The 25,621-nt window shown below is 37.8% G+C and overlaps 1 protein-coding gene across 1 annotated transcript in view; it reads left to right on the top strand.

Moving 5' to 3' along the window:
- Positions 1–25,621, top strand: part of MDN1 (midasin AAA ATPase 1) — a 105,380-nt gene that overhangs the window by 44,243 nt on the left and 35,516 nt on the right. The window contains exons 32-62 of the mRNA XM_062608389.1: positions 733–874; positions 1,970–2,099; positions 2,645–2,872; positions 3,618–3,815; positions 5,214–5,422; positions 5,965–6,087; positions 7,117–7,314; positions 7,406–7,513; positions 8,699–8,887; positions 10,004–10,093; positions 10,206–10,466; positions 10,614–10,884; positions 11,450–11,609; positions 11,884–12,000; positions 12,844–13,052; positions 13,614–13,759; positions 14,265–14,467; positions 15,462–15,682; positions 16,703–16,816; positions 17,622–17,754; positions 18,411–18,520; positions 19,164–19,297; positions 19,749–19,909; positions 20,257–20,377; positions 21,550–21,760; positions 21,907–22,138; positions 23,276–23,402; positions 24,199–24,369; positions 24,515–24,729; positions 24,818–25,199; positions 25,381–25,490. Coding sequence (XP_062464373.1) covers positions 733–874; positions 1,970–2,099; positions 2,645–2,872; positions 3,618–3,815; positions 5,214–5,422; positions 5,965–6,087; positions 7,117–7,314; positions 7,406–7,513; positions 8,699–8,887; positions 10,004–10,093; positions 10,206–10,466; positions 10,614–10,884; positions 11,450–11,609; positions 11,884–12,000; positions 12,844–13,052; positions 13,614–13,759; positions 14,265–14,467; positions 15,462–15,682; positions 16,703–16,816; positions 17,622–17,754; positions 18,411–18,520; positions 19,164–19,297; positions 19,749–19,909; positions 20,257–20,377; positions 21,550–21,760; positions 21,907–22,138; positions 23,276–23,402; positions 24,199–24,369; positions 24,515–24,729; positions 24,818–25,199; positions 25,381–25,490 — 5,424 coding nt within the window. The remainder of the gene's footprint in view (positions 1–732; positions 875–1,969; positions 2,100–2,644; positions 2,873–3,617; positions 3,816–5,213; positions 5,423–5,964; positions 6,088–7,116; positions 7,315–7,405; positions 7,514–8,698; positions 8,888–10,003; positions 10,094–10,205; positions 10,467–10,613; positions 10,885–11,449; positions 11,610–11,883; positions 12,001–12,843; positions 13,053–13,613; positions 13,760–14,264; positions 14,468–15,461; positions 15,683–16,702; positions 16,817–17,621; positions 17,755–18,410; positions 18,521–19,163; positions 19,298–19,748; positions 19,910–20,256; positions 20,378–21,549; positions 21,761–21,906; positions 22,139–23,275; positions 23,403–24,198; positions 24,370–24,514; positions 24,730–24,817; positions 25,200–25,380; positions 25,491–25,621) is intronic.

Here is a 25,621-nt window from a genome sequence, read left to right as displayed (position 1 = left end):
CCAGAAACAATCCAGTTATTTCCCTCCTTTGTGTAAAATAAATAAATAATTTAATTTCTTTATCTGCTTGCAGCAGTATCCCTCATTTTAGCCATTTCTATTACCCATTATATTCAGATGACTAGCAGCTATTTTTTGTACCATATCCAAACCCTCTCTGTTGCAAGTTGTTGGTTTTGGTTTGTTCTTTTTTTTTTTTTTAATTGTATCATGGCAGCTATCATTCTTCATAAAGTTCAGTTAACCTCTTTGTATTATAGTGATACTAAGCAAGGTCTTTCTAAACAGGTAACAGGTCAAACTTTTACAGCTTATAGTGTACAGTGAAGAGTAGCTAATAAAATAAATAAAATACCACAAAACCAGAAAGACCTGGTAGAGAGCTTCTCAGATTTATTCTGTCAGCTTGAAGACTGGTTTATTGTGCAGATTTCTTTATCTAGCTCCTATGAATACAAGTTTTAACATTGCTTTTGTAAAGAGAGCTGCGAGATACCTACTTTATTATGTAAGGCTTTTGACAGATCATTTGAACTGAAATTTTTCAGCAGGATTTGGTAGGGTTTCCTACTGAACAAAATCAGAAGTGTTCTCAACTGGAGAAGATGAACAGATTTAAAATTTTTAATACAAATTCTGGAGCAATGGGAGTTTAATCAGGCCAATTAATTTTTAAATTAACTTTTGAAGTGTGAAACAAAATTTAAACAATTTTTTTAACCTTCTCTCTAGTGTTCTTGAAGCTGAGAAGACATTGGTGCTTGCTGAAAAAGGTGGTCAAGATGATGAGAATGAGGTAGAACTATTAGTTGCAGGGAAGAAATTTCGTATCCTTGCGACCATGAACCCAGGAGGTGACTTTGGGAAAAAAGAGGTAAGTGTCAAAGCAACTGGAAGTATAAGATGGATCTTCTGGTCATACTGACTGTCTAGTGATGGAGGTGCAATGCAAAAATTCATCATGCCATTTCTGGCATCCAGTGTTTCCTAGTAGTTACCTGCTTCATCTCTCTAAAGGAGGATTAGGATGTATCTGTTTTCCATCAATTCTGTGCTGTAATTTCAACAGTACAAGTCAACACCTGTCAGAATGTGACAGAAAATTCAGGCTTTAAATACTCTAGGTAGGCTTGATATATAGCATACTTCAAATATAGGAAATGTGGCTTATGAAGAAGTAAATCCAGTTCCAGCATGAGTCTAGAGTAGTGTGAAGTTGCATGTTAGAATATTCTCCCTATTTCTGTTCAGAAAGTGACAGAAATCATCTTGTTCTTCTCAGGGAATATGAACATCACATCCCAAAAGACATTTCTCATTAAATGTAAAAAATCTGTTTCTCAAGTTTGGCTTCAAGTAACTTAAGACGGGTTTAAAACCCCCAAAACTTTTAAGCAATATTGGCAGCTGGGACTGAAAAAAAGAACTGAAAGCTTTTTTACCCAAAAGACAATGGGTACTCCATTTAAAGTGGTTTCTACAGTACAGAACAGATCACTGTAAAGCCATGTGCTGAAAGGGGATTTATTTCTGCATTGCATTTGTGTCAGTGATTTTTCTTGACTAATTCAGTCAGACGAAGAAAGGAATTACAGAAATGAATTGTAACTGAAGTCAAATTTCCATGTGGTAGTTTGCTTCTGTAAGCAAAGGTGGATTACATAGCCATTGCTTGATACATGATGTCATACAACAAAATGGAGCTTTGGTGCTTCAGACTAGCTCGGTGTCTTTTGACCTTTACCAGCCATTTCCTGCATTGATGCAGTACTAGAGATCTTAAAATCCACATTCTCTCAAAAGGTTTTGTTACTAAGTGATCCTGTCAAAATTAGAAGGAACGGTCTAGCTTGGTCACTTGGTTTACTGCTTGCAAGTACTGTGGCTGCAAGGCTGTTGGTTAATTGCAAGATTAAGTAATACGATGTAATGTAACTTGAATTGCTAATGTCATTCTGCTTGGTTGCAGCTTTCTCCTGCATTGCGCAACAGATTTACAGAAATATGGTGTCCACAAAGCAATGGCCGGCATGATTTGATACAGATTGTAAAACACAATCTTCATCCAGGATTGTCTCTGGGTGGGATAAACCATCAAGGTGGGTATTTCTCTGTGTGTTGGTATTCAAACATTGTTAAGGAAAAAAAAATTAGTTTGGAGGCTGCTAAATGTTCTTCAAATTTATACCACTGCGTTGCTTTTTCCTGTAAGTACATCTCTCTCTGATGACAGTTATGAAATATTTTAGACTTTGTTCTTCCCTCACTGTGTATGGTTTATGGCTAGCCAGAATTAAGTTCAAGGTTTCACCATCCAGGTAGTTGAATTATCCCCTTTAGTGCTCCATCTTAGCTTCATTCTATGTAAGGTGTTGAAAGAACTGGCACTTTTCTGCTAGCAGCTTCACTGTTAGTATTAATCACTTGATTCTGTCTTATTAATTTAATTTAAAATGATCTGTAATGACAGCACAGGCATGGACTTCTCAGTTATCCTTCCTTTCTGGATATAGAGCACCCATCTATGTTGCTCATACATTACAGCTATACCTCCTTTAGTGGTGCTTTTTATACAACAGTGTATAGTAGACGTGACCAATAAAATTATTTGGTAACTTCATTGACTTTTTTACTCTCTTTTTAGGGACAGACATAGCAGAGCTCATGATGGACTTTGTGGGATGGCTGACTAATCAAGAGTTTGGTCGCCAGTGTATTCTGAGTGCACGAGATGTCTTGTCATGGGTTAATTTTATGAATGTCATGGTAAAGGATGAAAATTCTGCTGAGAAATGCAGCCTTTTTTACATTTCTCCAATGATGTCTTTTATCCATGCGGCATGTTTGGTATACATTGATGGAATAGGATCAGGTGAGTCTACAGTGCTCCTTTGGTAGAAGAAAATATGAAGTTATATATTTGTATTAATAATTTTAGTAGAATGCAAACAAAATGCTTTGAGAAAGCATGGAACTCTTTTGTGAGAAGTTTTCACTTCTATTTAACAGTATCCTATACCACATATTCCTTTTTTGTGTTTCAGTAGCAAGAAAGTAAATTAGCAAGCTTAAGTAAATTAAAGGTAGTAATACTATTGCAAAGGCTAGCAGGCAAATTAAGAAAGCCTGTGGTTTTTATTGAGTCTTCTGAGCTGGTATGGTACTTAATCACATGACCACATTTTATTCTCTCTCTCCCACCCCTCATGTCAGCATTTATGCATGCTACCCTATATCATATGCATAGCTCAGAACGCATGCTTTCATGTTTAGCCACTGGCCCAGCTGATTAATAGGAGATATGGAAATGGAGAAAATGTGGAAAGCCACAGGACAGGCAGGGGAAGAAGGCTGGTGGAGAGGGCTATAGCAAAGGATCAAGATGATAGTAATTGTAGAAGAAAAGTATTTGGAAGTCAGGTGTCCTTAATTTTGTTGCTCACAGAACAATTTGTCTGCAGCAAATAGTACTGGAAGCACTGAAAAGCAAAACCACTAACAAGAAATACAAACTTTTGTGTACGAAGATGGCATCTGTGAAGGAATTGTGTTTCTTAATCATAAGATGAATGTGCCTAGTTATATTTGTGAAGCATGCTTAACTTTTCTAATTACAGGTACAACATCCAGCTCAGCTGATACGGCTTTATTAGCTCGTGAAAAATGCCTGACTTTCTTATGTGAGAAAATGAGTCAATTCCTGGAGCTGACTGACTATCAGAAGAATGAGCTAAAGATTTATGACAGAACAAAGGAGAAAGAGTTTGTGTGGATGGACAACTTTATGGGAATCCAGCCCTTTTTTATTCCAAGAGGCAAGAGACGTTGGGGAAATGGGTAGACATTTATTCTGTGGGGTTTATACCCCGTAGTTCTGTTATCCACTGAATCTAAGTAGGATACCTGAACTGTTACAGAACAACTTATAGTTTGTTCTCAAGCCTTAGAAAAATGCCTTTTCTGTCTCCAAGTGTGTTGATTGCAACTTGATCACATTTATTAAGACATATCTCTTAATTGTGTTCTTTGACTTTTTAAATTACTGGTTAAGGGCTAATTTTAGTAGACTTTTTGGTGTAACAGAGCTTCTTTCATTTTGAGTTGTAATTTTCTATCACTTTGCGTGGTTAGAATGTCTGCTAACTTCCATCATCTAAAGCTACAGCTTATCCTGGCCTTTGTGTAAAGCATGGGAAGCAGGGGTCCTGGGTACAGAATGGAGACTAATGCTACTTTGCTGCAGCCTCTCAGTTTTGGTATAATTTTGCAAAATTATTTAGTCCTGCATTTCAGTTCCTCGTGACAAATTAATGCAAGTCAAAAATCAAAATATTGTTTGCTACCTTTAAAATACAAGAATGGCATTAAGCAGTGATGTCCATGAGCTTCTTAATTCAGCTGATAAGGTTTTAGTACATGGGTCTATATGTTCCTTATGCTATATTAATCTTTGAACATCTTGATATTCATGGATTGTGTTAGTTATGCATAAAATTGTACAAGGTGATGCTTTTTTGTAAATTGCTTAGTTTCCCTCTGCTGATTAGGTCACAGAAGGAAGGATCCCTTTTAAATTAAACAGATATCAAGATATGCAAGATAAAATGGTATGATTAATATCTTGTATACCTGAGCAATGCTGAATTACAGAATCTGGGGAGTGATGTGTCAGTGAGCTACACTGGCTGGAATTTGGCAGACAAGCATCCTCTCTCCTCACTGTATGTTATAATAACAGTAAAGAAAATACATGCCTAGAAGCACACTTTAGTTAAAGCAGTCTTCTTTCTCAAAACTGGCAGTTTATGGAACAGATTAATATGAGGTTCTAAACCATGCCTGAATTGTATCATTCAGTGTCAGATTTTCAAAAGCTGGTTTTGAGTTTTAGATTTACATGTCTGAAGTGCAGGGACAGATTTGTGATTTTTTCAGTGACAGATCTCTAGTTTGGGTCATGAACCAGGAGGTATCACATGGCAAAACGCATTCTATATTCATAGGGGGTTTTCAGAATTCAACACAAATATGTGGATATAGGCTGAGGCACAGCTGTGGGTCAAATGGAAAGTTTATGTGCCTGATTGAGAAGGGGATCCAGACGTTGCTTGCTCTAAGAAGATTAGCAATTAACAGATGGAATGATCTTTTTCCATCAGCAGCTCCAGCCTGGTGGTTTAATTGTTTCCTGGTTTACCTTTCCTTTGTTTTAGGCCCAGTTCTCCAGAGGAACAGCATTACAGATTATGCACTAAATGCTGGGACTACAGCAGTGAATGCACAAAGGCTGTTAAGAGCCCTACAGCTTAACAAACCTATTTTGTTGGAGGGGTCACCAGGAGTGGGCAAGACCAGTCTAGTTGCCGCCCTGGCAAAAGCCTCAGGAAACTGTCTTGTTCGAATCAACCTGTCTGAGCAAACGGTATAATAAAATAATATCTTTGTAACTTCGTGTTTATGGCGGGGGGGAGATTCTGCTCAACTTAAAAAGCGTAGTTCTTTTTAACTTTAGCACTGAGTCTGAAATGTCAGAGTTTCCTTCTTGGTCTCAAGATAAAATTGTATGGGAAGGGGGAACCAGAAAGAGCAGTGAGTTTTTGGGAGCGAAATGCCAATTCCCAGATTTTTTCTGTTCAAGTGAAGATGTGTATCTTTGTCTGTTGTGGGTTTTTTTGGCTTATGTGGAGTTACTTAAAAACAGCTTTAAGGCTTTTTAGCTTTTTTGTTCCAGTTTATTTTTTTTCTTTGTTAAATATAGTAGGTGGGTGCTGGAGTCCTATAATGGAAAAGCTTTTAGCACTTTGCAATTACTGAAATTTTTAAAATAGAGCTAAAATGTAGGTATTTAAAGGGGAGGGAAAAAAATAGTTAACAAAGCCTTTTTATGAAAAAAGGCTGTTATGATGTTTCTTTTGAGTTTTGTAATTTCCCCCCAACCTCACCTTCCATTCTCTACTCCCAAAGGATGTGACTGACTTGTTTGGGACAGACTTGCCTGTTGAAGGTGGGAAGGGAGGAGATTTTGCCTGGCGTGATGGACCACTACTAGCAGCATTAAAGGCTGGACATTGGATTGTATTAGATGAGGTAAATTCTAGTTTGGGTTACACATAAAATGGAGTATTCTGGAAGAGCAAAGGTGGTGATTTGCCATGTAGCATAAATACCTTCAAGGGTTGATAACTGAAATAAATTTTGCTTAATTTTAGTTATGTGTATCTAGTGCCACACTGAAAGTGATTTTTCTGCTTAAGAGAAAATTAATCTCCCTCTGCTAAGTCTCTCTCCCCATTGGCCCTCCATAGAGGTAGTGTAAAAGCCCAGCTTTGGCTAGATCTCTTTTAGACAAGAGGCCAAGGATTGAATAACACCCTAAATTACTGCAGAAAATGAAGGGTAGATGTGATTTAGATTTGAAAGTTTTTGGGAAGAGTGTCCACAGAAGTTTTGTGCATATGATCTTATATGGAAATAATTTCACTGAAATAGAAGGCATTTTGTTGGGAATAATACACTGTTAGGGTACTGATTTAATTGAGGTGAAGAAGAGTTCCATTTTGCCGGTATAAGCTATCCTGCCACCACAAATTTGTTCATGTACCATGTAGCAAGTACTTTCAAGCATACACTCACCCTGAGCTCACTTCTTGACAACATGTGTTCTAATTATTGCAGAATGCAAAATCTTAACATTTTTTTAGCTGTTTCTATACCTTGTTTTTCCTGTTGTGAAGGGAACCACTTTAAACAGCTATTATATTTAAATAACCCAGGCTGCTTTCATTTAAAAAACAAGCAAACAAACAAAACAATGTGAATATTTCAAAAGTATGAACATATGTTCAGGAGAAACATCTTGAACATGCAGATTTTACAATGGAGAATTGTTTTGTTATGATGGTAGAAACACAGTACAAATAGAAAGTGCACATAAGGAAAAGTGTGTGTTAGTTGCTCCAGAGTAGTAGCAGTCTAGCTGGAGGTAATGACATATGACAGTGCTAGAACAGCAAAGAAGTTGAATTTTACTTTCTGTGTATCCCAGACTGTTAAACTAGAGATTATGCAAAAGTGTTCTGTGTAACATTAATATTGTATCTTCATTTCTTTCCTCAGTTGAATTTGGCTTCTCAGTCTGTATTAGAGGGGCTAAATGCATGCTTTGATCACAGAGCAGAGATTTATGTTCCAGAACTGGGAATGAATTTCCATGTACAGCACAAGACAACCAAGATTTTTGGATGCCAGAATCCATACAGACAAGGAGGTGGAAGAAAGGGACTACCCAAGTCCTTCCTTAATAGATTTACACAGGTAAGCTTATTTGTTTGATTTAAACTATGTCATGATCCTGTCTTGTAGTTTCATGATTATATCAACAGTTGGCATTCTCTTTATTCTACAGGTGTATGTTGATCCACTGTCAGCAGAAGATATGGAGTTTATTGGGAATACACTGTTCCCTGCTATTGATAAAAGTATTATTGCTAAAATGGTTGCATTCAATAACAAGGTAAATGCACACTTTAACCTCTTTTGTGTGTAAGTAGGCAGAATGCAGGAAGATTAAAAATGTTAAGACTAATATTATATTTCCAAGCATTTTTAGAGAAGCATATGGGTAAAAAAAAAAAAAAGGAATGGAAGTACATGCAGAATAAAGTAAAGCACACCACTAAAACCCACCCAAATTCTTGTACCACTGCAATCAGATACTTCGTTGATAATGAAGAGGCTATTTCACAGAAGATAAAACATGTATATCTTTATCTAAATGGCTTATATATACACACACACACACACACACACACACACACAAAAAAGGCTTATATATATCTAAATGGCTTTTATATATATGTATATGCACACACACACATACACAAAAAAAAATAGGCTTTGTTCTACAAAAGGTGGAAACAATTATGGTTTGGTAGCTTGGTAAAGTGAGTTGAGAAAATGGTTTTTCACACATGGATTCTTTGTGAAGCACAAAAAAAATCTGAAATGTATATTTCTGTTTCTGGTCTGAGTTTTTAATCTGCTCTTTATTATGGGATGTTGTTAGTGCAAGCTGCATCTGGCCTTTACAGAAGCAGCATGATACGTAGCATTCTTCTGGAACGCTAAGAAAAATAAAGGAAAATCTTTCCTCATATGATCTGTCTTGCAAAGGATTAAGAAATGCTCTAGAATTCTACTAATATAGAAGGTTTTCAACTAGCATTAGTTGCAGGGATCAACTTACAGTTATTTTGTGATTTAGATGCTGCCATTTTGCGCAAAGTGTGGGATACAAGTCACGTTATTTTATTTATGCTCATGCTTCTGAAATTGTGTTTAATCTCAATGTCATCGAACAAAAAACGGAAGTGGAGTAGTATTAAGAGAAAATAGTATTCTGTGGTCTGACATAAAATCTTTTGTGGCAGCATCTTACTGACTACTCATTTATAGAGTTCAAGAGTAGAAATTAAAATTGAGCTGAGTGCTAGAGAATTAAGAGAGAAAGAAGCAAACAAAACCAAGCTTTAGTTCCCAACATGTTCAGAAAAGTGAGTCAGCTTGCTTTTTCTGTTGTCCTCTGTCTTGTAAGCAGTGCCAAAGGCAGACGTTCAGTTGAATTATATAAAAAAATGTTTGAAGACCAGCGCGTGTGTGGAATAAAAGATTTTTTTTCTTCAATTGCTACTTCTTCTAGATCGACAAAGAAGTGATGGTCGAAAAAAAGTGGGGACAGAAAGGAGGACCCTGGGAGTTCAATTTACGTGATCTTTTCCGCTGGTGCCAGCTTATGCTTGTTGACCAGTCACCAGGGTGTTACGATCCAGGCCAGCATGTATTTTTGGTATATGGTGAAAGAATGAGAACCAGGGAAGACAAAGAAAAGGTGAGACATGTATTTTCCTTCCTTGCTCTTTGGATTGTCAGGAAGTATTTCTAGAAATCCAAGTGAAAATTTGAAGATGCCTTGTGATTCACTCACAGATATTACTTACCTCTTACAAAAGAAAAATAGGTTTGCTTGGAGTTTTGAAATTTAATGCATGTACTTGCTCCCCTTGAATTTAAAGTATCAGTTTAATATCAGTTAATTATCTACTAGTATAAAAGCAGAAAGCTGGTGTTAATGAAAGCAAGTATAACGAAGGACTTAGAGCAAAACACAACATATTCTTGTGTGATTCTGCAGTAAATAATAATGTTCTCAAAGGAGTGGCATAGGTTGCATGCCTATTTGTGAGGAATGACAAGACATGGCGCAGAAAAGAGAGCACCGAGATATTGAGAGATTCTTAAAGTTATGGTTAGAAAGTGTTTGTGTCAGTACAGGACATAAAAATAATGTCCTGTAATTTTGCTCTTCCCTGCCAGCTTTTTTAAATTATTCTGGCTTGAGTTTCTTTTATTGACTTTTCTTTATCTGTCACTTCTTTCATCTGCCTGTCAAACTGCTCCTGTCATTGTGTTAAATTCACTGCTTAAAGTTCCTCTAGTAAAACACACTCGCTACAGTTGTTATTTTACCTTTGCCTCCACTTAACCCTCTCTTGCCTAGAAATACTTGGGTTTTGTTTAATTTCACAACATTTAAAATGGTATTAAACTAAAAGTCAGTCAGACTGTAAGACTGAATGTACTGATTGTGTGACTGGATGTTTTTCTCATGGGTTTACTTTCCCCTTCCTGTAATATTGTAGTTTTATGTGTTATCAAAGAGGTGATTTATGGAGTGATTTCTTTCCCAGTATTTTGTTAAAGAGAAACATTACTTAGAGTATTTCAAGTCAAGGGAAGGCATGGTTAATGAAGAAATTGCTGCGAACAGCTCACACTTAAATTGCTTACCTCAGTTTGAATGAAATGGCACTTGTAATTAAACTCTTAGTTACTATCACATGGCTGTGGCACTGAGAGGGAAGACTCCTTTAGAAGTAAATCTTTTAGAACAGTGGAGAACTTAAGACTGATAAGTCTTTGCTTTTTGCACTTTCAACTGGTTTAGGTTATATCTACATTCAGAGACGTTTTTGGCCAGGAGGCTGATGTGTATACGGGAACCAGAGAGTTTCATATCACTCCATATAATGTTCAGGTAAGCTGTTGACAAGAGGTTTTGTGAGTGGAGAGAGAAGGTGGTGACTTGCACAGCTGAGCTCTGATTTGCCTCTTTGAGTACTCACCCATGTGTCTCTCCTCCCTTCCAGATCGGTTATTCAGTTCTTTCTCGTGGCAGCTATATTCCTCGTCCTGGCAGAAATCTCTCGCTTCTGCATCATTCACTGCAGTCCCTTGAGTTCATAATGAAATGCGTGCACATGAGCTGGATGGTAATCCTGGTGGGCCCGGCAGCTGTCGGCAAAACCAGTCTTGTTGAGCTGCTGGCCCATCTGACTGGCCATCGACTAAAAATCATGGCAATGAACAGTGCGATGGACACAACTGAACTCCTGGGTGGATTTGAACAGGTGAATAATGTTTTGGTTAATATGGCAGTATTTCTCCTTCCTATGTAACAGTGGCCAGTCCACTGTGGTCGTAGTGTTTAAACACTAAATGGCGCCTTAGGCACTAGTCTTCTGGATGAGCTAACTCCATAAATGGCATGTTTGCAGGTTGATATCAATAGGCCGTGGCAGCGCCTGTTGGAAAAAGTGGAGAATACTGTGAACACACTAGTAAGGGACAGTCTTCTCCTGACAGAAATTTGTGCAGATGATGCTGAACTTGTGTTGCGTGCTTGGAGCAGTTTCATCCTGAATTACAAACCCAAATCTCTGGGTGAAGGAGGTAGAAGTGTCACAGCCGACTTAGTGAGCAAACTGGAGGGAATACTTGTACTTACCCAGCGACTAAACAACAAAATAAATTCTTACTCAAAAGCAGGTATGTATGGTGGGAGATATGAAGTAAGTCTGTATGTTCCTCTGAAGAAAATAAGAGAAATATATAAATCTGGAGTGAAATCTTGAGAAGACTTGGGGGGGAGGGGAAGGTTGAAGGTTTTTGTGTGTTATTTCCTACTTCATACTTTCACTACAGCTTAGCTTCTGAAAAAGTTACATTGGTGATAGTTCTCCAGATTTATTTTTTGTGTAGTTACTCTGATACATGATGCAGTACAGCTTTTATCTTGTATTCCCAAGGGAATTTGGGTACTCTGTTAATGCATTTGTTCTCTGATGCATTGATCAGCTGAGTAGAATAATGCGCAGGTTGCTTTTCTATATGGCATATCCATATCCATCAGACTTCACCTGAGGAGGGAGAAAAGATGGAGTTTATATTTTCTTCTGCTTGCAAACTTGCTCTGTCCTCGTGAATGTGGGGGGCTACTTGAAGAGTTGGGGCCTCTTCTGTTTTGTTCCCCTAAAAAGCAGGAAACAGGTATGTCTTCACTGGAGCAGGAAGCCACCCCAGTAATGTTGATGTAAAACATACTTTCTTTCAGAGTTTGCTCACCTGGTAGAAGAGTTCCGGCGTTTCAAGCTGCAGCAGGCCCAGGCTGCTGACTGTAACAGCCATGGCACGTTTGAGTGGGTGGATGGGATGCTGGTTCAGGCCCTGCAGTCTGGAGACTGGCTGCTGATGGACAATGTTAACTTCTGCAAGTAAGAGACTTTGTGGCCTCGTTTCACCAAGTAAATTCCTTGACCCTCGTTAATTGACTACTGAATATTTGCCTATGATAACAATGCATGGGAGCAGTAAGTTACGTTTTCTGGACTTGTCTTCCTTCTTGAGCAGCTTAGCAGTTGATAGTTTTCCTGTTACCTTACGACATAATCAGCTATTTAGCTTAAGACTGGTACCATTTTGATTTCAAATCAGAAAGAGGTCAAACTGTTACCTTTTTATAACCATATAAATTTCTTTTGAACATAGCCCTTCTGTGCTGGACCGCTTGAATGCTTTACTGGAACCAGCAGGTGTTCTTACCATGAGTGAAAGAGGTGTGATAGATGGCACAATTCCTACAATAGCTCCTCATCCAAATTTCAGGTACTTTGCATTTCTGCCTTTTTTCTCCCCCCAGTACCAAATAGCAGGTTTAGAAAAACAACGTCTGCAGTGAGCCAATCTTTTGGTATTTTGAATGCTGTTCAGTTTGCCATGTACTGTAGTGACACTGTCTGTCTGGCAAGAAAGAAAACTGCACTGTAATGAGCATACGATAGAGAGCTTAAGAGGCTTGGCTTTATCCCTGCTGCTACACAGACTATTGCACTGAAAAATTCATAGCAGTATACCTCTGCTTTGACTCTCCATTTCTAAGTTAGGATTTCAGCACTTCCCTGTCTCACTGTAACAGAATTGGAAACAAGATCTTGGAGTTTTCAGAAACCTGTTTTCACTTCACTGTATCTCAGAAGTGTTTTTTAATTGCTTTTAATATTTTAATAGATGTCTACTGATAGTATTAACTTACGTGGGTGTTGGATACTTTGTTTTTTAAATAGCACAGATTTATGTGAAGCTCTTGCTAAGACTTTTAAAAGTCTATAGCTCGGAGGCATAGTGTAACTTTTTTTTTTTTAAGTAGGAAATGATAAAAGAGACATAGCTCATATATGACCGAGTTAAAAATAATGCGATATATCAGTGGCTAATTTCAAAGTGTAATTATTCATACAGTTTTCTTATCTAAATTCATTAGATGTCTCTGGGTTTCTAGATATTGGTGTTCCCATATTTATGAAGATGAATTTACTTTATGGAAGAGCAGATTTGGTGGTTTCCCAAGTGGTAGTTTAAAGCTCTAAGTTACACCTTACAAATGTAAGGCAGTTGGACTAGATGATTGTTATAGGTCACTTCCAACTGAACTGTTCTAATATCCAACAGGCTTTTTCTTTCAATGGATCCTGTTCATGGGGAAATATCCAGAGCCATGCGGAATCGTGGAATTGAAATATACATTCCTGGAGAGAATGATGGAAATGTGTTGGACAATCTGGATTTGAAGTTACTCCTGCATAGTTTGGGTTTAGTGGGAGATAGCATCTGTGATGCACTTATTGCTGTGCATTCCGAAACCAAGGCAGCAATAGCAGGTAAAAGAAGTCTGTTCAGCATTTGTTAACAACTTGGGCTCATTACATATATTTGAATTATCTTTTTAATGTTAAAGCTTAGTTATTTTATTGTGTAATGTCCCCATATAAGTAAAGGCATATAAGTATAATCAGGTAGTTTTTGGTTGGGGTTTTTGTGTTCTCAGGAAGTAGGCCCAAATCATAAAAAGATAGTTACTGGAGTGCTTTGTGTAGAGACATTGGACACTGGCCCAGTTGCTATAGAGAAGGCAATACATTCTTGGTGAAAATCAGCAAAATAAAGGGTTTGCGCAAGGCCTTTTCAAGTTGTTCTTTGGAGCAAGATGAGTTTCATTTGTCTCAGCTGCTTGATGTCTTATTTTGAGCTGGTCACCTGTTATTTACAGTCTTGTCAGACTTTCTTACTAATCTTGGGAAGAACCCATGAATTTCAGGACACAGGAAGATTCATTTGGCTTGGATTTTCCTCAGGGTCTAAAGTGGTGTTTGTCTTCAGAGGGTTAAAGGGCTGACAATTACTAAACATTCATATCACATTAAATGCTGTGTATCTTTCAGGTTCTGTGTTGTCTTTGTCACCTTTGCTTCAGGCTGCTTTGTTAATTGTGCAGCAGATACAAAAAGGCCTTGGATTAGCAAAGTCTTTTTACAGAGCATGTTGGGAGGTTTATGGCCGCTCACAACAACTGCAGATTAACCAACAGGTAAAAAGTCCTGTATTTGAAAGCTTTTTCTACATCATCTAGATATGTGAAAAATACCATTTCATGAGGCTAGTGTTTGAGATACTCTTTCTGAAGTGCCTGAACAAAGGGTTTGTCAGTCATTTTGCAGGTAGTGGCTAACTCTTTTGCAGCGTAAGAGAGCCAGAGAACATCCAGCTGGACTCTGAGGCTTACTTGGCTTTTTAACAGCTTCAGCTGAGTCCTTGGGATATTAATACTAATGAATCTATGGCTTGAAACACTGTGCACACTGTCATCTGGAGATAACCATATTCACTACTCATTTTAAACTGTACAGTTTGATATTTCACTTATGGTTGGAATGTTTTAGTACGTTTATCATGTAGATTATATAGTGTTTGTGGACCATTGAATTTATAATGATTTAACAATAAATACATGTAATGAAAGCATTCCCTGTGTTATTGTGCTTGAATACTTGCTTGAATATGATTCTAAACTGCTTTTTGGTTGTTTATTTTAGGCTGTGTTAGAATTGGTTACAAAGCATGCTTCATCTCTGGCTTCCCATGAAACTTGGGGTGACTCCTTGCTAGCAATGGGACTGTGGCCAGACTGCCTACCTACAGGTCTGTTTGCAGCTGAAGACTCGCTTCTTTCAACAGTCCAGAGTGATGCTCAGGTCCTAATGTATTGCTTGAATAGACTAAGACTTAAAAACTGCAGGTAGGCAATGAACATTTTTTGTCTAATTAATAAGAAATAAAATATATGTGAACCACTGGTGGCATGTCATTGCTCCCTGCAAAAGTTTATCTTGAACAAATTGTGTGGGTAGAGACTGGGGTCATCACACTGTGAGTGAGAACTATTACCTTTCCATGTAACCACTACAGATACAAATTGATTTACTGTTTTATCTTCAGACCAAAATGCTCTATTCAATATTCAGTTCAATATTTTGACCTGCTTTGAGTTAGGACTAGGCATTTAGCAAAAAATGGGAAGGCAAACACTGGTAAAAAAAGGTAATAAGAGCCCCAAATAAATCTTCCTCTGATTTCTTTCTCAGCTTTTAAAAGAATTAGTACTTAATTGGTTTTAAATACACAATGATCCTCTGTACCTCTTGCTTTCATGTAAACAATTATTAATTGGTTATTTTAAATCCGGTAGCTTTAGGTGAAAAAACCCAAATTTCCTCCTTCAAACAGAGCTGCCTGAAAGAAGTCTCATGTGCAGGGGCCATATACAAAAACTCTTCTGATGATTTCTTTTGCAATGTAACTGTTAATTTCACAACATCGGTGCAAAATCTTCCTGCCTTCCTGCTTTGATTAATGACCTATTGTGGGCAGGTACTGTGGTTTGCTTCCAGTGAAAGATCAAGCTGTGTAAGTTAGTACTAAGATAAAATGTTAACCACAGCAACGTGCTGTGCTCTTTTGCTGGCTTCTTTTTATCAGCATCTCTCCCTCTCCTATCTCTTTTTTTTTAAATTTACCTTTGCTTCTCATTCCAGTGCACAAATCAAATATAATTTCTGCTGTGCATATTCACCTCTGTCACTGCGTGATTTTTTTGACAATAGTGAGCTTCTAATAGCAGACACCCACAGGTGATTTGAGGTTGGAAACTAAAGCTAAATAAAGAGGAGATGCTGTTTTGGAGCTGGCATTTTGAGCTCTGGATTGCTGGACTTTACTTCTTTGTGTTTCAGGACATTACCACTGACTCTGCAAGATCTTCAAAAAATTATGCAGTCCACTAATCCTGAGAGTCTCAAATTCAGTGCACTTGACATAAATGCAAACTGGATGGATAAAATGGAAGTTCTCCAGGCTTCAGTGAGGCTGTTCATAGAAAAGGCAACCAATCAAGATTGGTCATTGAGAGTGAAATGGCTTAACTCCTTAGCCAAAAGTCTGCCTCAGGTGCTCGGTATGTAATCATATAACTTTCTCTTTTGCCTAAGGGATGATTCATTATATTTTCACAATCATAAGTCTTCTGTGAAAACATTCAGACCATTAAAGTGATCTGATATAAAAGTTTTCAACTATTCACACTAAATCAAGGGCATTGAGGTTTCAGGGAGAGGCAAAAACTAGTTATGCATATTAGGGACAACAGGAGACTTTGGGCTAAACATTGCCTTTTATTACTCAAGTATGTATTTAACTTATTCTGCTTCTGAATTACAGTGCTTTTTGGATACCTCTTGGTCTATGTAAGCAAGTATGCCTTTCTCTTCACTAAGTTGTTTTTTGTTTGATTTTTTTTTGATAGTGATAGTAAAAGCAGTAGAATACCTTCTGTTTATATGGTGTTAAAATACAAGTGGTTAAAAAGCCAGGAAACTGCAGAACTGAGACTTCCTGAAGTTGTGTTGCCTGAACATTCAGAATAGCATCTCAGCTGCTATTCTGAATGTTCAAGCAACGCAACTTCAGGAAGTAATTCACACTTCCTTGTATGGTGTGAAATCTGAGACTCTGTTGTCCCTAGTTGAATAGGATTGCTCCCCTTGATCTTGCAGTCTTTCCCAGGCAGGTGTCTTTCTAAACTGGAAGATACCTAGAAAGTTACTTTTGATGACAGGTATGCCTTTTTCTTTAACTGGGACTGAAAAAAAATCAACGGTAGGTGCATTGAGAGAAAGATTTGAATGTATAAACTCATGGGTTTTTCACAAACCGTATTTTTAATATCATTCAAGTATCAGTATTATCAGAAGTATTACCAGTTTAACTAGAACTCTTTAATGGATTTATCTCTTTGGCCATGATATTCTGACAGCTTTTAAGATGTCTTAGAGCTGATGCAAAATAAGGGCAGTCAACATGTCCAGAGTGCATGCACAGATAAGATTGAGGATGCTGATGCTGGCTCTGTTGAAGTCATTCATTTGTACTAAATGCTCTGATGTTTACACCTGTGTTCTCTTCCCTTCACCTACAGATCCAGTGCGGATTCAGCTGGAATCATCTGCTGTAGCCCTTGGTAGTTTCTATGCCAGTCCTCTCTCATCTGGAGTCAGTAACATGATCAAGTTGCTACAGCCAACTATGACAGGTAGTTCTGAAAAAATTGGTTATAAAACATCAGTGCTTCCTTTATTTGTTCTTTGAACACTTTGTAACCCTTTGTAGGAAATGTGTGTACCCAAAGAAAGACTAAATTCTTACTATACATTGCTTTTGTTGCTAAAGAAATAACAATAAAGCCATTCTTGCCGTCTAGAACTGCAAATACGGCAATTAGATGTATTCATTCTGAGTTACTGGCGGGGCTAAAACCATGACATCATCCTATGCAAATCAGGTATAAGTGCTATGGCAATGAATCCTGACTGTGCATCTGTGACCCAGGTGTATTCCTACAGCTGAGTTAAGGGGTGTTCTTAAGAGTGATGCAGGTACCTACTGCTTTTCTAACTGCGTATGTAGGCATCCTGTTTTTTTTCTCAGCATTTATTGTGTTGGTCCATCTGAAATCTCTGAGGCCTATAATTTTCTCTCACTGCTTTATAGGGAGCTCAGGCCTATGGTTTCCTTTGCAAGCTTGTTGGGTACTGACAGCTGCATGCAGTGACACTGGACCCTTTGCGGATGGTCCTGGGTGTCTCGCCTGGACTGTGAAGGAAAAGGGAGTTGGGCTTCAATTTCCAGGCTGTCTTTTGGGTACTCTGACCACTGGTTGGTTTACTTCCAGTGTTCTGTTTTACGGAACCTGCAGTCAACTTAATGCTTTTCTGTTTGGATATCTTAAGCCTTTGCCCTCCTTCCTCTTAGGCTTCTTTCTTTCTTTCCTGAATGTTCATAGCCAGGGGGATCAAGGAAAGTCCTTAACTGTTGTCCTGTCTTGTCCACCTTCCCAGATGAACATGTGATACCTCTGGATCCAAGGTGGAATATGCAGTTTTTGGATATCATTAGAAATTCAATGAATTTTGATACAGAAATGGAACACACAGATCAGCTCCTAATCCTTTTAAAGTCTGTAACAAATCGGTAGGTAACAAAAAAATCATATGAAGATTGCCCAATGACTGTAATCAGTACTGTATACACACTTGTGATATCTGCTAAGTATGTTTTTAGGTTTTGATAGATGTGATCTAAAATAATCAGGTAGAGTTTCTGCACAAGTATTCAAATTCTTTGCTTCTGTTCTCTGTAGATTCAGACTAAACCCAATCACTTAATATAGGGAGCAGAGCTCCAGCATTCTATATAGGCTGGAATACTTCAGGGACAGAGCAGAACTCTAGGATAAAGCATAAGAGAGGCAGAAGCAGTGGTGTGAAATCTCTGACATAAATAGTTGCCCTGCTTTTGGATTTGGACTGCTTTTGCTAATAACAGCAAAAAGTACAGATTTTGCTTTTACTGTGTAAGGCAGCAGCTGCTCACATATTCTACAGGTGGTGATGTTACATCTGTTTAGTAACTCACTACTTTTTCCTTCCTGGTGATTGCTGAAGGCAGGAATCTGCTCTGTGTGAAGCTTGCTTCTGCAGAAAAAGTATAAGCAATTAGTTATGCTGCACTTGATTCTTGTTTCATAATACAGTGAAATATGAAATGTCACTTTGTAGTTCACCATTCTCATAAGGCAGAGGCTTTAAAATGGTACTGAATTGCTAACAACTTTATTTTTAATTCAGGGCAGTATTATTTCTTGACCGAGAAAAAAGAAGCTACATTGAGAAGAATTTGATTACCAGCAAGAAGCCAAGAAACAGTGTTTTAAGAATGTCTCTAGATTTCCGCAAAAGTGGGTCCCATGCTCAATTTGAAGTATGGTTAATGTGTATTAAATGCGTAATGTAAACATGGTGTGTCCTGAATGTGTGAAGAAAGATAGTGTAAATGTACAGCGGCCAGATGAGGACTAATATGATATGTAACACATTATTCTCAAATTTAATATACCTTATGCTACAGCATTTATGCCCAGCCTTTTCTAGGTAATGAGTGAATGTAATTTCTCTCTTAATTATCTAAATTTTAAGATGATGGTGGAGAGAAATTCGAATAGCATTTTGTCTTTGTCTAATAAGAATAGCCAAGTTCTTCAGATGTGCTTTTGTTTTAATCCCCTTTATGTAAGTAGGATGTTTTGCTCCTGAAACAAGGGGAAAAAATTAGTGATGAAGTTAAAGCGTTGCATCAAAGCAATTGATCTGTGCTTCCCTCATGGATTTTTTTTTTTTTTTGATACATTAAATATATAGGGGTAATAGAGTTGCGCAAATAGTGAAGGTCTACTTTTATTGCTTCAGTTCTTAGATCTTTTCAGGCTTTTTTTCTCCAACCATAGGAAGAATTCAGTGATCAGAAATTGACCCTTATGTTATGTGATCTGCCTGGAATATTTAAGTGTTTCTCCCTTTCTTTCCCTCTTGCCCAAACCTCAGATCCAGGAAGCTACACCTGTCTTCCTCATGCAATCGTGGTCAACCTTGCTGCTTTCTTCGAAGTTTGGGATGCCTTTGTATTTCACTGGGTGAAGTCTACCCAAGTGGCCTTAAATGATGATGACATGCATGATGTGAGTAGACTTTTTGTATTACATTTATGGAAGTTAAGTGAAATGCGATTGCATGCAGAACACTTTTTAGTTTCAGGAGCCATGAAGTAAACCACAGCGCTTCTGTTGGGGTTCAGAATATACCTGACACTGAGCAAATATTCATGTTTGTTTCAGCAGCTGTATTTGTGCTCCGTCTTCTTACTTCTGTGCGGAATGCAGATTTTGAGCCATAAAGAGATCTGACAATGACACTGTAGACTTGATGCAGGGATTGCATGGCCAGTAGAGCCATGTGGTATTTTTAGAGAGCATATAGCTGAGTAGTGGTTGTGTACCACTAAACACAAAGCCTTGTGTGAGTCTGAATTTAATGCAGGTGTTGGTGGTTTTGCTTTTCTCTTTCTTGAAGTACAAAGTATTCTGTAACATGCAGCATTGAGAAAACTGTCACCTTTTGGCTTCATTTTAGATATTATACTGCTTGCTGTGGCGTGACAGGTTCTGGGCAGTCTCTGACACCCTGACAGTGGATTCACCAGGGTTGTCACTTCTGTCTCTGCACTGGCACTGGGTTATGAAGCATCTAATTGACAGAATTCCTCACATGCTTATTGGATCAGATGAGCACAAGTGAGTAGCTTTGACTTGTGTTTCTGTTAAACAGTTGTATAAATTATTTATAGAGCTCTATGTTTTCTTTACTGTTATAGCTAATTAGCATTGTTTGGCATTAGCATCCAAATTGCGTGCCATTAGCAATGCAAGTACAATGTATTAAATAGCTGTTCATTTTTGAAATTCAGATTTCTTAGCACTGGGCTTGCCCAAGTGATCATCTAAATTTCTTATCCTTCAGGGGATGGATAAGAGAAGGGACTTTTCTTGTGCATCCTTTTGCCTTGTTTCTTGAAATTCTGGGTTAACTGAGTGGACTTTTTTCTCCCCACACCCCCTAATTTTTGTTTTTTGTCTACAAGGGTTTCCAGGGAAATTCATTCTGTTTCTCAGTACATTCAGAGCTGCTTGGGCAATCCTACTGGAAATTCTGCCAATATGAAGATATTACAGAAGTCTCTAGGAAGACCTCTTCCTTTTAAGGTATTGGTACTCTGTTTACAAAAAAACACTTGTATTTACAGTAATATCCAAATACGCTTTGACATGACCATGAAGATTTACAGCACTTGCTTTCCAGGCCAGCAAAAATACGTTCCTTTTGGACTTGTCAGATTGATTAAAAAAGACAATCTCAGTATATGTTAATTTGTTTTTTGTGTGGGGTTGTTTTTTTTGGGGGGGGTGGGGGGGGTGGTGTTGGTGTTTTTTTTGTGTGTGTGTGAAATCTATCAGTTAACCAGATAGCACTTCTGCTATTTATTATGCTTTATATAGATAGCAGTCATTTAATAGAAGGTGGTGCCCAAGCATAAAAATACTACTTCTTGCTCTGTTCTGGAGACTTGTGAATACCAGTATGCCACTTGCTTACTTAGTGAATATATGTGTATGTAGACTAGACCATGTACTTCCTTTTATACAGGATAGGACGGGGCTGCTTTATGACTTACCAAGACAAGGCCTCTTAACTTTGACAGTAATTGAATTCTTCTTTTCTTAAGTTATTTCAGCAAATGGTGTCATTCGGTTTAAAAAAAAATCTCACAATAAATTTTTCTGAACAATGCAAATCCCTTTTTAAAAGCAGGGCACAACTAGTCACGTAGGTGGCTCATGCTGGTGATTAGTAATGTAACCTTGGTTTTTATGACCTTATCTCTCAAAGATATCAGCTGTTCAAAAAACGCAGTTACTTTGTGGGTCTCTGAAGAACATTTGATGCTTTCTGAGAGGTTTGGGAGATTTTTCAAGGCATCCAAATGTATTGAAATTGCAGGTGTAAACTGCAGTTTCTTTTAAATGACAGCTTCTGGCAGTTTTATTATTTTGTCTATTTAGGGCTCTTAGTTTAGGCAAGTTGCTACGTTGAAGTATTGTTTGCGTAATCTATATAGTTTCTTCATGAAGGAAGAAAAAACAAAACCCAAAACTTCAAGGAGGAATTGTAGCCAACTACTTCAGTTTCATTCTTCCTGCTGTATTGAGTAGGACTACAAAAGAATTGTGAAGTTGTTTTTGCAAGTTAGTTTATATATACTTGTACTTCAGTCAGGTGTATGTGAATTTTAAATACTAGTTGTGGCTGCAGTCACAGATCTTGTTTGTTATTTTGTTAGAGCTGCTGAAACAAATTGTTCTTTTCATGTTTGCAGGATAAACTGGGCATGGAATGTTTTTCTCAGTTAAAAGTTCTCAGCAAACCACTTAACATCTTGGAACTAAGACTGGCCTTTGGAGAAAGTAGATGGCAGGAAAAAATGTGCTGTCTGAAAATTGCTGCTACTGGATGGAAGATGAAGAAAGCATTGCTGCAAGCTGATGGCCTGATAATTAGAGCAAATCATTTAGAAGATGTTAGTCTGGGTAGGTAACGCTTTTGAACAAGATGATTTCTGCCATCTCCGTTCTTCTTTTCTTTTTTTTTTATATAAAAATGGAAGGTTGTGAAACGTTCACTGGCAAGAAATGCAGTACATGAATTTATGTGCCTCTTGCACTCTGTCAAACAGGTCAACTAAAGATGTTTTTGAAAGCTGTACATTCACAGCTGAGAGCAGAAGGAGTTGTGTATAGTTATTCAGAAGAAAGCTTTACTGAAGATACCATCTCCAACCAGACAGACCCTGCCTTGTTAAACCAGCTCTGCAGTCGGGTTCAGCTGTGGCCTGCGATGGAATACATCAGCGTCCTCTGGCAGTACAAACTGACAACAGATTATGTGGCCAAGGCTTGTACAAGAAGGTGAGAGAAAGGCTGGCGAAGGAAATCCTATATTCCTTTCATGAGATTCAGAAACCCTACCTAAAAGCTGTAACTTCAGTGCTTTACATCTGTATGTAAATTTGTGTATGTGTGTACATATATTTTACATATATAGCTGTGTGTATGTATGTGGATAGGTATATGTGGTGCATACGTATGTTTATATATATTTATGTATATATATAGTCACTCCGTTGCATGCAGAATTGCACTTGTCAATCTATAAAAGGTATGAGCAAAAGAGTAGTTTAGTGTCATATTGAGAAAGTAGTTTTCCTCTTTTCTAACTTCACTGATGCACATATAGGAATGACAATGTCCAAGCCCCCTTGGATAAACATATTAGATTCCAGAAATTGCTTTATTAATGGTAGAATGTATTACAGATGGATGAAAACTAAAACCTTGTGTTTAGTGAATAGTACATATTATTTTCCTTTTGGAAATACATAATATTTACTTTTCAATGAAATAGAACAGTCCTTCATATTAGGAATTAATATGAAGATGTTTATCACCGTATTTCTGGAGGCTATTGTAGAAAGACTGAATTAGACCTGGTGATGGAGAAGGTACACTAACAGCCGTGCTTCCTTTTGTGTAAACTACACACACATACTCATAGTTTTAGTTAACATTATTAATTTAAGAAGCGATAGTGTTGTTTTAAGGGGCCAAGTGTATTTATTTTTTGACTGTTTTGCCATTCCTTTAAAGAGAGCTCTTCATTTATGGATTTCAGTGAAAGTAATTTTTTGTACAATTAGACTCCTAAAATCATTGATTCACTCCTGAATTCAGCCAAGTTCTGATTTTCAGAAGAACTGTAAAGCTGGAAGACAGTTTGTCCCCAAATGTTTTGTCGGTTTGGATGAGCATGTAGCTTATAGGTAGAGAAGATTCCACTTCTTCCCCTTCTTGTTTAATTTTGCCAACCTTGAAGGATGCAAGTTTTTTGAGGGCTTGTTCTTCATCGGTGTTTAAAATGCTGTCATTTAACCTTTCAGGGAGTCTTAACTACTGTGACTTCCCCTGCATTCTCTATTTGTTTTACTATTCAAATGATTTATTTCATGTGCCCTGCTTACTTAGTTGTATTTGTTTCACCTACTACAGGGACACCTGCAGTCAAGAACTAAGCATATGTTCAGATCTAGTTCAGCTTATAACTTTTTCCCTGAAGTTGACCCCAGCTGCTTCTCACCAGCTGTCTGGACTGTGGCACTTGTTACACCTTAAAGAAGTAAGAACAAATTTTAGTTTAATTAGTCTTGCAGAAGTTTGCAACAGACTTTTCAAAATAGGTATATCCGTGTCAGACTTTCGCCATGTGGTTTTATTACCTGTGCCTGACAGTAATTATTCCTTATTTTAATGAGAAAGGCTATTAACTGTGAGCATGCAAAAAATGTAATTAAAACATATATAAAACACAGTGAAGTCTTAAATTACATAACTCTGTATGGTCTAGTTTCTTAATGTTGCTTCATTCATCCACCTGTGACCTAATGGAAACAGGAGATTGAACGGCAGATGTCAGCCTGCTTATATCTATGTATTCAAAGTAATTTTATGCTGAAAAATGATGCTTTTTCTGTAGAGCACTCAGTATGTCAGAGAAATTCTGATTGGTTAATATTAGTTCTGATACAGTGGTGGTTGTCTTCCCACAAAGCTCAGTAAACCATCAGATTTACTTTAAATGCTTCAGAGCAGAACACTGGGTAGTTTTACCTGTTTCATGTTTATGGAACCTCATGTATTGTAACAAAAGGTTGCACAGTCATAGACTGGAGGCTTTTTTTCTGAAAACTTGCTCTGTATACACACTGCGTGTTGCACAGGAAGCAGTGCAGACCTGAGGAAGTCTACTGTTTGAGAAAAGGTGCAAGCAAACACTACATGAATTTGAAAAGGATCTTGAGGAATATCTTGTACTACTGAAAAACTGTATCATACTGTTGGTGTGTCTATGTGCTTGATTCTCTTCTGCTCCCTGTAACTTATTCTCAGCTCTAGGTTTCTCTCTCTCTCCTTAGATATCCCATGAAGAAATGTCTATCCTGTCATCTCAACTAGTTAATGCTGCGTTAGTATCTTTTTGGAGCAGTACTTTCACCACAGACCCAGACTACTGGTTGACTTGGAGGCCACTACCTGCAACAGAGGAAAAGAACTTTTCTAAATCCCATATGAGCTGTTCTATGAAGGTTTGTCTCTTCAGCCTAATCAAATAATTAAGCTGAATACTCTTTTATTAAATAATTCAGCAGCTTTCTAAAGCAATACTTTAAGTTCTAGCATAGTCAGTGCAAGTTACATCTGAACAATCTAACTCTTAATTTCTTAATTTAGGGCCCAGGTATTTTGACCCGAGCCGTTTTCTCAAAGTGCTTGTTTGAAATTCTAACTAGCAGCAGCAAGACAAGCCAGTGGGATGTGAGTGGGCTTCCTGTTCTGTCATCATCCCATGTGACACTGGGAGAATGGATGGAGAGAGCACAGCAGCTTCATGAAGTCAGCACAGCAGTGTGGACCAATCTGGCTGTGTCTTCGATAGCAGATTTTGGGTATTAAAACCTCTCTCGCACTTAAATCAGGCATGTTATAACAAGCTTACTTACTCTGTATAAACTTTTCTCATTCCTTTGCCTCTAGACACACAGATGCTAAACTACAGGGAATAGTGCTAAGCAGACAGCTCTCTGCCCTGATAGATCTGGTTCCCGTAGATCTTCAAGGAGAATTTTTGGAGTGCTGTGAGAAGCTCTATGTCAAGGATCCTGTTGCATATGAGTACCTTCTCAAGATACTTAAAAGCGTCATTGATCAGGAGTTACTTCCTAAAGAATTCGTGTTTCTCCTGCTCACTTGCTTGCAGCAGTTTTTTGGGGAAGGGCTTAAGGAGTTACCAGAGACAGCTTGGCGAGGAAGCCTCTGGGTGAATATTGGTTTGCTGCAGATCCAGGTGTGGCTTCCACAGACCCGGTTTGATCCGGCTGTTAAAAGGGATTACAAGCTCAAGTATGCAAAAGAAGAGGTAAGTATGGAGCCGATTTGGCTCTTACCTCTGTAATGTATAAAATCAATGCAAAGGAGTTTGGTTTGGGTGTTCCTGGGCAAGTATTTGCTCATGATTTTCAAACTATACAGTTAAAACTTCTTTTAATGTCCAAGGCAATATACCAGAACTTCAGTGTGGTTTATTCTTTCCTTTTCAGTTACACCAGCTGGAGTGTGAATGGAAAACAAATGATTTCTCGTCCCAGCTGCATACAGGAAAAAGTATTGAAGATGAAGCAGTCAGCAACTATATTCATCCCCATCTCAGGTAACATCTCAGAAAGTTAACTCTTCTCTTTTAAATTAGAAATTTCATCTTCAGGTGCTTGGGCTTCAAAGCTTTTCTCTATGGCTTTACAGCATTTGTGTTTTCTATGGAAATAAGGGTTGCTGATTTTA

The sequence above is a fragment of the Pezoporus occidentalis genome, unplaced genomic scaffold (assembly GCF_034315485.1).
Source record: "Pezoporus occidentalis ecotype Australia unplaced genomic scaffold, CSIRO_AGI_Poc_V1 ctg13, whole genome shotgun sequence".
Classification (NCBI taxonomy): Eukaryota; Metazoa; Chordata; class Aves; order Psittaciformes; family Psittacidae; genus Pezoporus; species Pezoporus occidentalis.
This window is presented reverse-complemented; position numbering and strand designations above follow the sequence as displayed.